This window comes from Macaca thibetana, chromosome 2 (assembly GCF_024542745.1).
Source record: "Macaca thibetana thibetana isolate TM-01 chromosome 2, ASM2454274v1, whole genome shotgun sequence".
Classification (NCBI taxonomy): Eukaryota; Metazoa; Chordata; class Mammalia; order Primates; family Cercopithecidae; genus Macaca; species Macaca thibetana.
In genome coordinates this window covers 75,151,166-75,168,967 of record NC_065579.1, presented here as the reverse complement: position 1 = coordinate 75,168,967, position 17,802 = coordinate 75,151,166, and the positions used below count along the sequence as shown (strand labels likewise).

General features: G+C 38.6%; 1 protein-coding gene across 4 annotated transcripts in view; it reads left to right on the top strand.

Annotated features, from left to right (window-relative positions):
- Positions 1-17,802, top strand: part of PLD1 (phospholipase D1) — a 206,000-nt gene that overhangs the window by 156,778 nt on the left and 31,420 nt on the right. For all 4 annotated transcript variants that reach the window (XM_050780062.1, XM_050780064.1, XM_050780061.1 and 1 more), the window contains 2 exons: positions 11,191-11,304; positions 13,320-13,369. In XM_050780062.1, the coding sequence (XP_050636019.1) occupies positions 11,191-11,304; positions 13,320-13,369 (164 nt within the window). The remainder of the gene's footprint in view (positions 1-11,190; positions 11,305-13,319; positions 13,370-17,802) is intronic.

The window sequence follows — 17,802 nt, the reverse complement described above, 5'->3', positions numbered from 1 at the left end:
AGACCAGTCTGACCAAGGTGGTGAAACTCTGTCTCTACTAATAATACAAAAATTAGCTGGGCTTGATGGTGCATGACTGTAGTCCCAGCTACTCAAGCTCCTGTGGTCTTGAACGTAGGATGCGGAGATTGCAGTGAGCCGAGATCATGCCATTGCACTCCAGCCTGGGTGACAGATCAAGACTCTGTCTCAAAATAAATAATAGATAAATAAGTAAATAAAATTATAACATTTTAGGGTTAGAAGAAACTTCAAGATATTTTCTGATGGAACATTTCCCAGTGATCTTATCAGCTGCTCCTGAAAGGAAAAGGGATCTGTGACTTTAAACAGTATGGTAAAGTAGCACCTGTTGCAGATTGTATCTTACACTGGAGTTTGATGGAGCACATTAAAGACTGGCAATTTCAAGTTTGCTTTGTGGAAAATGGGGAATTCATTCATCAAATTTCAAATAAACCATGTGTCATTCAGCTCTGATCTCTCGATAGTCTCATTTTTTTGAGAGGCACATTTTCAAAATGGTACATGTGTCACACATTTAGACTTTCCGTGGATACACACACACATCCTCAAAACATATTTTACGTTTTTCCCCCTCTCTGCATCTCTGCATTCTTGTTAATCTCCCTATGTTAACTGCAACTGTAAAACATATTTTTGCTTAATTTCAAATCTGTGAGCTTGTGTTCTGTGAGCTTGTGCTGGGCAAGGTAAAGGCAGAATTAAAAAGCTTATCTTGGGCAGGTGTGGTAGCTCACATCTATAATCCCAGCACTTTGGGAGGCAGAGGCGGGAAGAATTGCTAAAGGCTAGAAATTTGAGACCACCTGTCTTTACAAAAAATAAAAAAAAATCCAGGTGTGTTGGTGTGCCTATAGTTCTAGCTACTTGGAGGCTGAGGCAGGAGGATTCCTTAAGCCTGAGTGTATGAGGCTGCAACAAACTGTAATCGCACCACTATACTCCAGCTTAGAGGACAGAATGAGGACTCGTCTCTAAAATAAATAAATAAATAAAAATAAAATAAACGACTTATTTTGCAGGTTGCTGGCATGGGGTGCCCCCTATTCACTAATTAGGGTCCATGATATGCCATCCCAAGCTTACCCCTCTCTCTCCATAGACTTCTCTGTAGTCTTCTTTTCTGAGACTCAGAACTTCCCTGCCAAAGTCACATTCTTAGCAACAAGTATAATTTTGGCTATTTGAAAAAGAATAGAATACAGCCCAAAGCAGATGGAGGGAAATGACAGTCCGCAGTCAGCCAGGCCTCACCAAAGGATACAGGCCCTCTGCCAGGTCCCTCCCACCCTGGAGAAATCTGAGTCTTCAAATTGCCAACTCCCTCAACTGGGCTAAGTCTTTATTTTTCTGCCAGCGCTGGAATCCAGCCTCACAACAATTCCCCTAAGCAATTTCTCGGTTCCTCTCACTTCCTCTGGTTCCTTCTCAGCAGCCATAATTCTTTATAGAAATAGGTTTGCAAAGCCTCCATATTCTGACATGACCTAGAGCCTCAGACTCATGTTTATTCCATGCTGACCTAAGAACAGCCAGGGGAATCAAAATTAAAAACAAAAAAAATCTTCACTCTAATAAGTAAAACTGTCTCAGAGTTGAGGCCAGCTGCCCAACCCACTTGAAACCTTTCTTTGACAACTCAAATGTGATTGGACATCAGAGAGGAAAAAAAAAAATCATAATCCACAGTCTAAAATTTACTGTTTTATGCCATGTTTGACTAAGCTAAAAGATAGGACCAACTGCTCCAGGTAGACACATTTTTAAACACTGTGTGCCATGAATGAATGGTTTCTGAGGAGGATCTCAGATCTTTGCACATGGAAACTTGACATGCATAATTTTTCTGCTTTGGTAGAAAGTCAGGAAGTGAGAAAGTGCATTTTATAGTTTAGCAACAAAAAGTTGACGCATGCAATGAAAATAGGCAGTTGACTTAATGCTTTTGTGTTTTAATATTAAACTGCATTGAAAAATATGCTATTTAACTCCATTAAAAATACAGTTTTGAACATTGTTCAAACTTACCATGCTTCTTTCTTTTTTTTTTTTTTTTTTTAAACAGAGCCTTGCTCTGTCACCCACGTTGAAGTGCAGTGGCAAAATCTTGGCTCACTGCAACCACCACCTCCCAGGTTCAAGCAATTCTCCTGCCTCAGCCTCCTGAGTAGCTGGGATTACAGGCACATGCCACCACACCCAGCTAATTTTTTTTTGTATTTTTGGTGGAGACGGGGTTTCACCATGTTGGCCAGGCTGGTTTTGAACTCCTAACCTCAAGTGATCCGCCCACCTTGGCCTCCCAAAGTGCCCCTCATGCTTCTTATAACTGTAGAAGAGCTACTGCTTGCCTGTAAGTGGGTGGTATGGGAAATACCACACTGAGAAATCTGAAATTATTGGGGGACCAGATGTCTGGAGACCTGAATTCTCTCCAGCTCTGTTATCCACAGGTATGTGACCCTCTGAATACGTCAGTTTGCCATTCTGACACGCTGTTTCTTCACCAACCACGAATAATAATATCTGTTCTACCTAGTTTATATGAATATATGTGAAAGTAGTTTGTAAGCTGTAAAGCACCAGTTCAAGTAAGAAATTATTACAGCATTTCCATGATATTCATCATCTGGAAATATGTTGTTCACTGTAAATTCAAGCAAGGATAAAGAAGCATGATATTCAAATCAGCTATTTCAAAATTAGTATTTATGCTAGAAAAAGAAATGTTTTAATTAAAAAGATGTTTAAATGTTCCATATTTTAAATTATTGGATGGCTACTTCTGGATAAGAAAAATTTGTTTTGGTTTCTCACCACTGGCTCTTGTTCATCTTGTGACAGGTTTAGGCACACAATTATAACACTTCTGTCTAGAAGTTTGCTGCCAGAAACCTATAGCTCACTCTTCCTGGGGATCGATTTTTGATTTCCCTGTTATTGATCTGATAACACTCTCCCCCAAAATATAAAGTAAAATAATAAAATGTGTTCTGAAGCATAATATATGTTTAGTTTAGCATTGTTTTAATTTTAGATGCTATTTACTTTGTTGTTATTTGAAGATATGCAAGCTTTCTAATTGAAATCATCGGTTGATATAATTGAATAAAAATGTTACCAAATAGTTTCTGAGTCTTTCCACATAATCAGTGCTATACCTGTGTTACCTCATTCAGTCTTTGTATCAACTTTATGGGATTGGTTGTGTAATTACTCCCATTCTACAGATGAGGCTGCTGAGGCCTAGTGAGTTTAGATAACTTAGCCAAGTCGTATAGCTGTGGTTGGATAGGAGTAGGACTCAAACCATGTCTGTAGGACCTCAACTTGTGCTTTTTACTAGTAAGCTACAAAGCTTCCCCCATTTCAAGGGATGTGGAAATTTTCGAATGGTAAGCCTCCCAGAAATCTATGAAAAATACTTTATCTTGAAATTTTAAAAATTGAATGAGCTGGGCACTGTGGCTTATGCCTTTGATTCCAGCACTTTGGGAGGCTGAGGTGGGAAGATCACTTGAGCTCAGGAGTTCAAGACCAGTCTATGCAACATAGTAAGACCTAGTCTCTACAAAAAAAATTTTTTTAATTACCTGGGTGTGCTGATGCATGCCTGTGGTCCCAAGCCACCCGGGAAACTGAGGTGGGAGGATCTCTTAACCTGGGAGGTCAAGGTTGCAGTGAGCCATGGATTGCACCACTGCACTCCAGCCACCAAAAGAAAAAAAAAATCAGATGAATGTTTTATTTTTTAAAAGTAATGCTTGATAGATTAAAAGTTCTTGGGTTAAATGTCCATCAGTGACAGATTGGATTAAGAAAATGTGGCACATATACACATATACACTATGGCTGAATACTATGCAGCCATAAAAAAGGATGAGTTTGTGTCCTTTGTAGGGACATGGATGCAGCTGGAAACCATCATTCTTAGCAAACTATCACAAGAACAGAAAACCAAACACCGCATGTTCTCACTCATAGGTGGGAACTGAACAATGAGATCACTTGGACTCAGGAAGGGGAACATCACACACTGGGGCCTATCATGGGGAGGGGGGAGGGGGGAGGCATTGCATTGGGAGTTATACCTGATGTAAATGACGAGTTGATGGGTGCAGCACACCAACATGGCACAAGTATACATATGTAACAAACCTGCACGTTATGCACATGTACCCTAGAACTTAAAGTATAATAATAATAAATAAATTAAAAAAGAAAAAAAAAAGAAAAAAAAAAGTTCTTGGGTTTAAAGAAAATCTATGTCCATAATTACCATATCTTATAATTTTGTACCAAACTGAAAAGACATGTTGGGCTCGTTTCAGGATCACTGTCTTAAAGAAAATTTAACTGCAGTTATAATAAAAAGAATAAAACACATTTTATCTAAGTATGCCAATCACTGGTTTCACATTTTTTCTTGTGGGATAACTCCCAAGCTCTGTACGATTCCTGGAGAAGAGGTTACCTTGGGACACAGATGACAACAGATCGTGGCAGGAGACCTTTTGATTTAGATCATGTAAATGCTTTCATTCTAATTCTAAAAATTGTATAAAATGGTAATCTCAGCAGATAGAGAAATGTAAAGATTAGCACAAGGCAGAGGCCAGCAATCATTTTGAGCCTGAGCATGTGCCCTGGAAAAGAGAGGAAGGAAGAAGGAGACTTAAAGAAAAATGAGAGTGAAAACGGACTGGGCCATACTGGGAACAGTTTAATATAAGGTTCTGTCTAACCTCATCTGGGGGCCACTCAGGGCCGAAAAACGATCAAGCCCAGGGTGAAGTCTTAAGTCAAACATGCAGGGGAATCCCTCAGCATTCTTAAGTTTGAAAGCTTGCCATTTTCAAAAGATAACCAATGAGAAAAATGATGTGTGTTTGTGCACAATATATAATAATTCAAAATCTATAAAGTCACATAGAGGATAGGTAAAGTCAGTGCTAAATAGGGCCAGCATTTCTAGTGGACTAGTCATGATTTTAGCCAGTTCTTTCATGTGCAGATGAGGAAACTGAAGCCCAGAAGGATCTTCTCCTTTTAAAGGATTTGCCAAGCACAAAATAAAAGGGGTTATGTCCCAAACGACCAAGAAGCTACAGGTCCAATTCCAGCATAACTGATACCACCAAAGTATAAAGTTCTCTTTACACACACATACACACACTAAGCCCTAACCACAATTCTTATTTCTGACAGTATTCACTGCTGCAAAATCTACAACGATACAATTTATAGCAGCTCTTGAAGTTCACAGTGATGAAATACAAACTACAAATCCCAAATTCTCAAAAAGTAAAGTGTCTTGTCACTAGCGAAGCATATCAGGCTTCCTCGGGGCCTTCTTGCCAGACCCTGAGACCCAGTTGTGAGCAGACGAAGCTTCTCCTAACTGTCTTTCCTGCTGAGGAGGGACCACGGGGTGAAGGAGGAGGGGCTTATGCAGCAGACAAAAACAAGAAAAGGAACGTAGAGGTACATCACTGCTGTGACCCAGCTACATGGTACATTAGTACTCTGCTTTTAAAGGTACAAGCAGCTTTATAGCAATCACAAACATTTTGAATTTTTTTTTTTTTTTTTTTTTTTTTTTTTTTGAGACGGCGTCTCACTCTGTCACCCAGGCTGGAGTGCCTTGGCGCCATCTCGGCTCACTGCAAGCTCTGCCTGCCAGGTTCATGCCATTCTGCCTCAGCCTCCTGAGTATGTGAAACTACAGGTGCCCACCACTACGCCTGGCTAATACACACACTACTATTTTCTGTTGAATTGTAATTTATTTTCTTTTCCTAGAGCTCATCTGAATTTCTAGCTCAAGCGCATTTCCACACAATAGGAGGGGTTTTAGTTTTGGCACTTCCTGATAAACGTGGCCAAATTCAGTGATTTCTCATTATTTCCCCTCTGTATTCAGCATCAGGGTTCTACTCCTGCCTCCTCTCCCTCCACATCCCTTCCTTGATCTTGATGCTATGGGGCCCTGGATCTTTGGAAAGGGGCTTCCAGGCACTGGTGTTGATCTCCCTCGGGCCTATTCTGGCATCGGCTTAATGTAGCTTGGGGATGTCAGCCTTCACCTTCAGGCCTGCCTCTCTACCACTTCTCCTCTGCTCCTGCCACATCGCATAGCTGCTGGACGACATGCTCCACATTGCTCTGGAGTTCACCTGAAAGCAAGGCTCAGATCCTCCTGGCTCTCATATCCTCACATTGAAAAGAGAGTGGGGTCTATCCTGTTTTCCCCACAATTCAGCTTGAGGCCGAAGGACTGATTTTTTGCCCTAAGTCTTGCTCTTATTTCTCTACACTCCTGCCTCCGCTTAGAGAATCTCTCTCCAGTTCCCCAAATCTAAAAGAAGTTGATGTTTTTGTGTCCTGCTTCTCACCACTCTTCCGGGGTGAGAGTGCCACCCCGGGAGCAATGCCTGCTTTGTTTCTCCGGTCACAGAGTGGGGGAAGTTAACACATTTAAAGGGAAAAATGATATAATGTTTTGTAGCATTGGCCTGCCACATTTTTATTGTCTTATAACATTACATTGGGGTCATTTAACACAGTACCAGCAGTATCGTGCTACTGAGCCTTCATAGTGGTCATTTTTAGTGGCTGCAAGATGATCATTCCATTGAATGGCTATAACATAATGTAGTTAACCATCCCTTTATTATTGGACATTTATTTCCAATTTTTAGCTATTATACATAGCACTGCCATAAGAGTTAGTGAATTTTGAAGAAAAACGTTTAACAAGAAGCCTGAGAATGCTGTTTTATAGAAATTGAACTAATGTGGATGAAGTGGTTGCTGGCATGATGGGTAGTTATCCGGGGCTTAGTGCCCACTAGCCATTATCTTGCTTTTAAGATCATATATATTTTATACACTAGGGGCTCAGATTCTTACCCTAAGCTGATTGCTATCATTTCCCCAAACCCCATGTTGTGAGGATTCAGTATTTCTGAAGGGCATTAGATTCCTCAGCAGCTGGAACTCTTGTCCTCTGTGGATTGGATCAAGGAGGCAGATTGGACATAGTGTCCCATGGAATCTTCTGTGCTTTGGCTTACATTCAACCACAATTTTGCATTTGAAATTCCAGAGCCCTTTTTTCTACAGCAGCGAAAATCTAAATAGTTTCCACGAGTTTGCTGAACACAGTTCAAAATTTTCATCATTCAGGAAATTTATGAGCTACTATATTGTAAAATAGGAAAGGGTTTGAAATGGAGCTAAGAGAGTCCTAAAAACAAGAAAATGTGAATATTCTGATTCCTACAAACTAAAATTTGCAAGAATGTCTTATAATATTTTTATAGGACATTTCTCAATATCCTACATATGAGATCTCCCTTGTAAAATCATTTTTGCTTAAAAAAAGGACAAAATAGAACTGTCCCTTACAAACATCATCACAAACATTTGTGTCAAAAGACCAGCAATACCACTTGTAAGATTTTTCCAACATTACTTTTGTTAGTCAACATAAATATCAAAATATTTATTTTGAAATAGAAACAAAATTAGAAGCAATTTAAATGCCTGTCAATAGAGAACTGGTTTAAATATTAAAGTACAGATACATGGTCCCTGTTCTTAAAAAGTAAGTATGTTCTGATGTGGAAGGATTTCCAAGATACCCTGTTAAATGGTAAAAATCATGTTCAGAAAAGTGTTTATAGTATTCTAATATTTGTGTAGAAGGAAAAAGTACATATATTCTTACAAATTCATACACTATTTCTAAAAGAACATGGAGGAAACTGTTAACAGGAGTTGCCCTCAGGATGAAGGAGTGAGAGAGAATTTTTTTCACTGTATAATCATCTACCTCTTACATTTTGTACTATGAGCATATGTTACTCATTTGAAAGTAATCTATTTGGTGGTTCCTCAAAATGCTAAACATAGAATGACCACATGACCCAGCAGTTCCATTCCTGAGTATAGTCCCCAAAGAACTGAAAACAGGGACTCACAGATACTGTATGCTAATACTGATAGCAGTATTATTCACAATAGCCAAAAGGTGGAAACAGCACAAGTGTCCATCAGCAGGTGAATGTGATATGTACATACCATGGAATATTATTCAGTCTTAAAAAGGAGGGAATTCTGACACATGCCACAACATGGGTGAACCTTGAAGATGTTATGCTAAGTGAAACAAGTCAGACATAAAGGACAAGTATTGTATTATTCTAATTACATGCAAAATCCAGAACCACCAGATTCATAAAGACAAAGCAGATTAGAGGTTACCAGGGGGCGCAGGCAGGGAAAAACAAGGTAGTTATGACTGGATAGTCACCGAGTTTCTGTCTTGGATGTTGAAAAGGTTTGGGATAGATCATCATGATAGTTATACAATATTGTGTATGTAATTGATGCCATTGGACTATACACTTAAAAATGGGGGCTGGGCGTGGTGGCTCACACCTGTAATCCCAACACTTTGGGATGCCGAGGTGGACCGATAACCTGAGGATAGGAGTTCGAGACCAGCCTGACCAACATGGAGAAACCCCGTCTCTACTAAAAATACAAAAGTATACAAAATTAGCCAGGCATGGTAGCACATGCCTGTAATCCCAGCTACTCAGGAGACTGAGGCAGGAGAATTGCTTGAACCCGGGAGGCAGAGGTTGTGGTGAGCCAAGATCACACCATTGCGCTCCAGCCTGGGCAACAAGAGCGAAACTCCATCTTAGGAAAAAAAAAAGGGTAAAATGGCAAATTTTATATTATATGTATTTTACCACAATAAAATGTAATTTAATTTAAAGAAAATATAACTTTATTTAAAGAAAAAAGTATGTAATATATTATATACATTTTACAAATAAAATGTAATTTAATTTAAAGAAAAAAACTCCTGTTCAGCTTAGCCTCTTCTCTACCAGAAACTTCCCCAGAAACATTTTTCCAACCTGATCCCATCCTCCTAAAGCAAATAATACCGCGTGTATAGCATGTGCCGGGGTTCTTGATTGAGCACTATCAAAACCAGAAAGATATGTGGACAGGCATCCTGTGTTTCCAAGGAGCTTATCACGTAGCCTAGAGAGCAGATGTGTGTATCACTATCGTGTGAAGCAGAAAGAGTGCTGAACAGGCATCCTAGCCATGTGCTGTGAGTGCTGAGGCAAGAATAAACCAACTCGGACTGGAAGGGCCAAGATGGCTTGGCAGAGGAAGTAGCCGATAAGGTGACCTAGAAGAAGTGGGATTCATTGGAGGCCCGGAAGGCTGATAAGCCAAGCTTTATTAGTAGGAAGGTGTACCTCTGAACAAAGGGTGGTAGTCTCCTGTCACTGGGCTGTGGTTATGGGAGGATTATACTGTAAGGCAGTATAATCCTGAATTCTGAAAAGGCAGTTGAGGCCAAATGACATCCATTTTTAAGTGTCCAGTTTAATTTATTTTGAGTTTTAAATGTTGGCTGTGGGGAAATAGCTTAATAGCTTAGGTTTTTTGTTTGTTTGTTTGTTTGTTTCTGTTCTTTTTCACTATCCTGCTCACCATATAGGGATATGAGCCTTTTATTCTTATCAAGCAGCAAACTTGAACAGTTTACATTTTTTAATGTTTTCTTTCCAACTCAAACTATGTTTGCCATCTAGTGATTAATCTATGCCATTACAACAACCTACTTAATTTCCTTGTTTCTTAGCAAGGCAGCCAAACTCACAGGCCTCCAAATTCCGTTGTTGGTAGTCATTTTTGCCCTGAACTTCTCTCCCCACTTGCCCTCACGTATACATCGACATTCAGAGACATCAGTAATAAAATCTGATCCCCCAAAGAGTACTATAATATTCACATGAGAGAAAATTTTAGTTGGTTAGAAGAAAATGCACTTTAGAAATGAGAAGTTTAAGTAGATCGGACTTGAAAATTAACCAATAACAACACACGTTTGTGTGACTGTAGTCCTCCCAGATATCCCGGCGAGATTCATTGATCACAGTGTATGTCACATTCCTTTCGAGGCTTTTTCTTCTTCCTGTATATCCTATAAATAGAGACAAGAATGTTAATAGCTTTTGATTCTGAATAAATGGTACCTATTTGGAGCATACTTCAAATTTCTGACTTTCTGAATGCCTGTCAAAGAGGGAAACCTACACTTTCTTCTTCTATTGTTATATCATTGAGTAGAATTCATTTTCCGTCAAAGGTTGTCGTTAATCACTTGAGACAGTGGGACATGAAATACTGTGTTGTATGTGCAGGGGGCTTAAATGTACATATTGGCCACTCAGAATTCTTTTTTTTTTTTTTTTGAGACAGAGTCTCGCTCTGTCGCCCAGGCTGGAGTGCAGTGGCGCCATCTCTGCTCACTGCAAGCTCTGCCTCCCGGGTTCACGCCATTCTCCTGCCTCAGCCTCCCGAGTAGCTGGGACTACAGGCGCCCGCCACCACGCCCGGCTAATTTTTTGTATATTTAGTAGAGACGGGGTTTCACCGTGTTAGCCAGGATGGTCTCGATCTCCTGACCTCGTGGTCCACCTGCCTCGGCCTCCCAAAGTGCTGGGATTACAGGCATGAGCCACTGCGCCCGGCCGGCCTCTCAGAATTCTTAAAGGGCCTAGGGTAACATTTTACAGCTGAAAACTCAGAGTTTCTAAGTAGATAATGATGACTTCTGTTTTGGAAAATATAATAGATCCAGTGTGTCTTTTTGCCCCTGAGATCTTGGCTATGAGAACTGATTTACTCAACAATTATTAACTGAATGTCTACTGTTTCCATGACTCTAGCTAGGTACTGTGTTAACTATTAAGATAACATCTTTTTTCAAAACTTTGTTATAGCCTCCTCTCCCTGCCTCTTTCCGTGGGATCCAAGCAAGGATTTCTTACACTGCATTTTGTCCTACGAGCGATTATGCTGTAGAGGGACAATGGGTACAATTTCTACTTTACTGCCAAGTTCAGCTTGTTATTCAGGCTATGAAGCGATAGCCTGGATGACAACTTCTGTCCTCCAGTCCAACAGCACCCCCCTCCCAAGTCCTGAAATGTGACAGAACGTGTTGACGTGTTGTAGGAAGCCATTCACTCAATCTCAAAAACCATGTGAATTGCTTGGCTGTCATTTAAAGCTGATACTACCTTTTATTTTTTGGGTGAATTTCTCTGCATCTGACCTTTGCAGGGAAAACCAGAAATACCGGGTATATGTCGTGATACCGCTTCTGCCAGGGTTCGAAGGAGACATTTCAACCGGCGGAGGAAATGCTCTACAGGCAATCATGCACTTCAACTACAGGTGCCAAAACTCTAAATGGTCTGTTTTGAGCTTTGGATCATGCGTGTAAGCTGATGAAGAGAATGGCAGTGTTTCTCTGCCTCCATTCAGTGGAATGGGGAACGAATGAACACTTTATCTTACTTTCAAATCTTGGCCTGTTTGCTAGTTGGTAAAATTCAAATGGAGTCTACAATGATAAATGATTGGCCTAAGACACATGGCAAACATAAACGAACTAAAATATTAGTCCCTCTTGTATAGTTATTGTCTATTTCTATATATGTATAATGTTGATTGAAACTTATCTTTAAGTGGTTAAATAGCTATTGAGATTTACATGTACTTTGCAGTAAATAGAGAAAAAATAAATGCCTGAAATGGTATGATTTGCTTGTGTTTGGTTATGATTTTTTAGGTAGCAAGTCCTTCAACAAGGTTGATAATGATAGCTTCTGTTAGTAAATACATTTCCGGAATTTTGTTTTCTCTACCACATCTTTGTTAAAATTTTAGGGAAAGTTTTGTGCTTGATATTTTTAAAAGCTGAGTTTTTATATGTATTTAAAAGGGCACACTTGGGTTCCTCTTAAGGCTTCAGATATGGTCAGTGGAGCATTGTGAAAAGGGCTAGAAAGTGCTAGCTGGTGGCTGGGGGGAGCACAGGCTAGAGAGCCTGCATAGAAGGGGCTGGAAAGGCACCTCTGACCTTCTTTCAGGGTCACTTAACCAAAATCTCTTATTTTTGTGAACCACCTGTAGTTTCTCACCTTTCTAATCAAACCCTTTTGAAAGGTGGGAGAGGACGAACGATACCTTACATAGAACCCTTGGTAAGTAAAGCAGATTAGGGGTCAGGGCCTTGGTCAAATCAGGGGTGGAGGCTTAGATGCCCTCCTGCTTGGGCCCCTCCCCAGATGCTCCTGCTGGAGGATCTGTGAGCAGTTTGAGTGCACCATTGTAGTGGAAATTTTTTTTTTAATGCTCTTTTTTCTCACTGATGTTTCAGACTTGTATCTGTTTATCTACCAGCATTTCAAGGATATATTTTGTTTGTTTCCTTCAGGGTGCTTTGCCTTGTTGCAGTACAAGAGAGCTTTAACTGTGCTTTGGCCTATATACTTGGACTGAAGATTTGCACATTTCTAATATTATCTGATTTACAAAATGATAAAAAAAAAAAAAAAGCTTTTCAAGTATTTAAGGCTCTGACATAATGTTTAATTGAATTTTATCAATTTCATTCACCATTCTAATACTATTTTTGCAATATTGTCAATTGTAATTGTTTTCTATGACTATTTTCTTGCCTTCGAACCAGCTGAACGAAGTAACACATTTGGCTTTTGTTCAGAAACAAAATCTATAACCTTTTACTATGCAAAAACATCTCTATTTGCTGGCATCATCTTTAATAATATCAGCATTTCTCAGGCATAAGTATACTCTTTATTACTCTCATAGAACAAGCAGATGAAGCATAGAATTTTTGGTTTTGTCAGATTTTATAATTCATGAACGATTATCAGAGTCTTAAGAAACAAAATCATTAGCAGAGTCCTTTATCTGAGACTATATTTTTCATTTTTAAGTGGTTTTGCTGACTTTAGAGACAGCCCATTCTAATAGTTTAATTCGTAAATTATTCTGCTAAGTGCTTGCCCGTTTCACCTCTGAGAGCAATGTGATTCTGTAAGTATTCTTATCTACTGATGCATTCTAAATTTATCTTTGCTGTTATCCAGTTTTGTAAGAGGGAAAGTTCATTCATGACCCATCGTTTTTCAATAGCCTCTCTTTCTAAAATCTGACATAACTTTTCCATTTACCCAACTCAAAACAACTATCATGTCCCATTAGTAACATTACAAAAGTGATATTCATGTAACTTTTTAGCATTTAGAAATAAACGTAGCATCTTCTCATAGAAGCACTTGTTCTGTTTTTACTTGTGTTAGAATTAAACCTACAGATACTACATGGGATTGGTTGTTTTGAAACCTCTGTAATTATTTTTTTCCTTTACATATTTTCAGAACCATGTGCAGAGGAGAAAATTCCATCCTTGGACAGTTAAAAGCAGAGCGTAAGTAACTGCTTTTTTTCTCATATGGTTGTTTTTTATTATGAAGGCGAGGTATCAGTAATCATTAATGTTTCACAGTGTGATTATAGAACTCTATTTATAAAAGGTACCCCACAAAATGTTCACCTGTAATAAAGCATTTATTCTCATTAAGTTGCCCAAACCATTATTCAAATGAAGACACCAAGACTAAATAGGTAATAAAAACTGAGCATCTTTACAATTTCTATTTATTTTTGTTTATAATTATTTTGATAATAACAATCATGAGATATTATAGTTGTTTGTTCTTCTTTATCTACTGAATGCAATTTTTTATACTTTTCAAAGACGCTTTCACAGATGTCTTCTTTTTTTTTTTTGAGACTGGGCTTCATTCTTGTTGCCCAGGCTGGAGTGCAATGGCATGGTCCCAACTCACTGCAACCTCTCCCTCCTGGGTTCAAGCAGTTCTTTTGCCTCAGCCTCCCAAGTAGCTGGGATTACAGGCGTGCACCACCACGCCCAACTAATTTTTTTTTTTGTACTTCTAGTAGAGACAAGGTTTCACCATGTTGGCCAGGCCTGTCTGAAACTCCTGACCTCGGGTGATCCGCCCGCCTCGGGCTCCCAAGGTGCTGGGATTACAGGTGTGAGTCACCATGCCCGGCCTCAGATGTCTTCTTAATTGATTCTTCTACCTAGTTCTTGGCTACAATATATTGTAACTAGAGGTTTACGTATCTATATCTCCCTGAACTATGGGTTCAGCATATAGTGGGCACTCAATATTGCCCTATATCTCTGTGCAATCAAAACAAACTAAACTGGAGTCAGAACCCAAGTTGTATGACTTCCAGTTCAAGTTGGGTCCAGATTGTGAAAACTTGGACAGCCACACTAAAAAGGCTATGTTTTATCCAGAAGGCAAGAAGAGTTTGGTGGACACCTCTGAGCCCCTGGAGCAAACTCATCAAACTGACATTTATATGAAGATTCATTTACTGTTGGTAAACAGGGTAGAGATGGTGGCAGGCAAGAGACAAAGGTACATTGGTAATGGAAAAGGAGGGTCATGTGTGGATAAGATTGTGAGGGAAGACTTGAGGGAATGTGGGAGCAGGAGAGGAAGGGAAGTGTCAGCTAATTCTGAGTTTCAATCCAGCGGACCAAGAGAATGGAGCTGCCACAGGAGGTCTGGAAAAGGCAGAAGGACTCGTCCTAATCATGTGATGCCCTTCAGAGAGAATATAAACCTCAACTGAGTTTTTTGAAGGAAGATTTTATTTTATACTGGTAGCCTCCCAAATGGGGTGCACTGGATGATGTACTGGAATGTGGGTAGAAAATAATAGACTTTCCAAGTCTGTATATTTTTAGTTTAAAAGTAAGAAATTAGGACATCAGCAGGAATGGCAGAGGAAGGATCTCCAAAAATACAGTCCTACATAAAAGCAACAAAATACTGACAAAAGTTGTCACAATCAACTTCTTTGGACGGGGAAATTAAAGGCTTGTAACAATCCAAGGAGTGTTTAATGAAGAAAAACAGCTGAATCTTGGTAAGAATAGCAAGCTGTGTGGCATTTTAACTTGCCGTATACCCATCTCCCTCTTCTCAGCTCCAGAATAGTCTTAAAAGCCAACAGCTGCTCAAATCAGGGTGAAAACCAGCAGCCTAGCAGGCATTGGAGGGAGCAGATCAGGGTTGAGGCTCCCACGTCCCAACAATTCTCACAGTATTGTCATTATGTGACCCGTCTGGCACTTCCCTTTAAACTCCCATTCTAAGTACTTATATTTATTTCACCTGACTCAGACCTTGCTCAGTGCAAGTAGCCTTTTTAAAAAACCTGGGTATTTATGGCCGGTCCCGGTGGCTCACGCCTGTAATCCCAGCACTTTGGGAGGCCGAGGTGGGCAGATCATGAGGTCAGGAGATTGAGACCATCCTGGCTAACACGGTGAAACCCCGTCTCTGCTACAAATGCAAAAAATTAGCCAGGCGTGGTGGAGGGCGCCTGTAGTCCCAGCTACTCGGGAGGCTGAGGCAGGAGAATGGCGTGAACCCGGGAGGCGGAGCTTGCAGTGAGCTGAGATCGCACCACTGCACTGCAGCCCAGGCGACAGAGCGAGACTCCATCTTAAAAAAAAAAAAAAAAAAAAAACCTGAGTATTTATCAAAAACAATCAGCAACATTTATTTAGCATCACAGCTAACTGAAGCGGCAGTAACAGTTGAGTGAGCAAGAAGCTGACTAAAAATCTTAAGAGGAAAAGCTGAGGAAGGAGATCCCCTAGTGGGCACTAGAAACCTCCAACGTATCCCTGGGAATCTGAAAGGTCATGGGTACGTGGAGGGCTGTGCCCATGCCCAGGGCAATGCGCATGCTCAGGAAAGGATTGAGACGGCCCTAAGCTCTCACCTCTAGCTGACCTTGAGGCTTTGTGCAAGCAGAAAGTGAAGCCTAAGACAGAGTTATAAACTGCATGCCGGAGCATGTAAGGCCTGTGGCCCTCACACACATACGCAGAGCTCCTCAGTGAAGTGTAAGAAACTCATTTGGTACAGGCATTTAAGGAATTGTATAAAGTATGTTCTCTGGCCACAATGGAATGAAATTATAAATAATAAATTATTTATAAAATAATATATTATTTATAATATAATAAATTTTATAATATATATTTATAATATATAATAAATTTATAATATAATAAATATAATATGAATAATAAATAAATAAATAAATTTATAATATAATAAATAATAAATTATTTATAAATAATAAAAGGAAATGTTGGGAATTCACAGATAGGTAGAAATTATACAAAATACTTCTACATAAGCAAAGAATCAAAGAAGATACTTCAAAGGACAGTAGAAAATATTTTGAGATGAATGAAAATGAAAACAACATATCCAAACTTATGAAAGGCAGCTATAGCAATGCTTACAGGGAAATTTATAACTATAAACATTTATATTATTTAATAGAAAATAAGAAATCTCAAATCAATAACCTAACCTTACATTTTAGGAAAGTAGAAAAAGAAGAGAAAAATAAACCCAAAACAAGCAGAATAAAAGAAATTGGAGGGAAAATAAATGAGATAATAGAAAAAAATAGAGAAAATTAGTGAAGGCAAAAGTTAGCTTTTTGAAAAGATCAACAAAATTGACAAACCTTTTAGGTGGACCAAGTAACAAATAGAGAAGACTCAAAGCACCAAAATCAGAAATAGAGGAGACATTACTACTGACTTTACAGAAATAAAATGGAGTGTAGAATACTATTAACAGTTGTATGCCAACAAATTAGCCCAGATAGATGGATAAATTCCTTTAAAGACACTGTATTAGTCAGGGTTACCTAGAGAAACAGAACCAATAGGGGATATATATATATATAAATTAAGAAATTACATAAATATAACTTCTCAGCCTCCATAATTACCTGAGCCAATTCCTCGTGATAAATCTTTTCATATATATAAAAGATACATGTATGAATATATATTTTATATATTTACATATTATATGCATATATATTATTTAATATATATTAAATAAAATATTTATTAAAAATAAAATATATAAATATGTGTTATATCTATATAATTATAGATAATATTTTAAATAATATATAAATAAGTAATTTATATATTATATAGTTATATAGCCATCTATGTAATATATATTGATATATATCTTTTATCTATATGAAAAGATGTATATATAATAAAATATATATTTATACATTATTTATATATTATAAATATATAGATATATATTTTTATGTGCTATATATAAACAATATATAAAATTTTATATTATATATTATATATTTTTATATATCTATCTTTCATATATATATGAAAAGATTTATTATGAGGAATTGGCTCAAGTAATTATGGAAGCTGAGAAGTTCCACAATCTGCAAGCTGGACACCCAGGAAAGCTGGGTATGTAATTCTCATCCAAGTCTGAAGGCCTGAGAATCAGAGGAGCCAATGGTGTTAATCGCAGTAAAAGGGTAAGAGCAGACCGAGATTCCAACAGAAGCAGAAAAGCAAGAATCAAAAGGCATGAATTCCTCTTCCATCTGTCTTTTGATCTCCTCTGGTGCTCAGTGGATTAGATGATGCCCACCAACATTGGGGAGGGCAATCTACTTTAATGAATCCACGGATTCAAATGCAAATCTCATCCAGAAAACCCCTCACAGATACACTCAGAAACAATATTAAATGGACACCTCTTGGCCCAGTGTTGATATGTACCATTAATGGTATTGTATTAAAGACACAAACTCCCAAAACTGATTCTAGAAAAAATTGAAATTATAAATAGAGCAAAAACAAGTAAAGAGATTAATTTAGCAATCAATAATCTTCCTACAAAGAAAAGCCCAGGCCCAGTGGCTTTGCTAGTTAGTTCTACCATCCGCAAT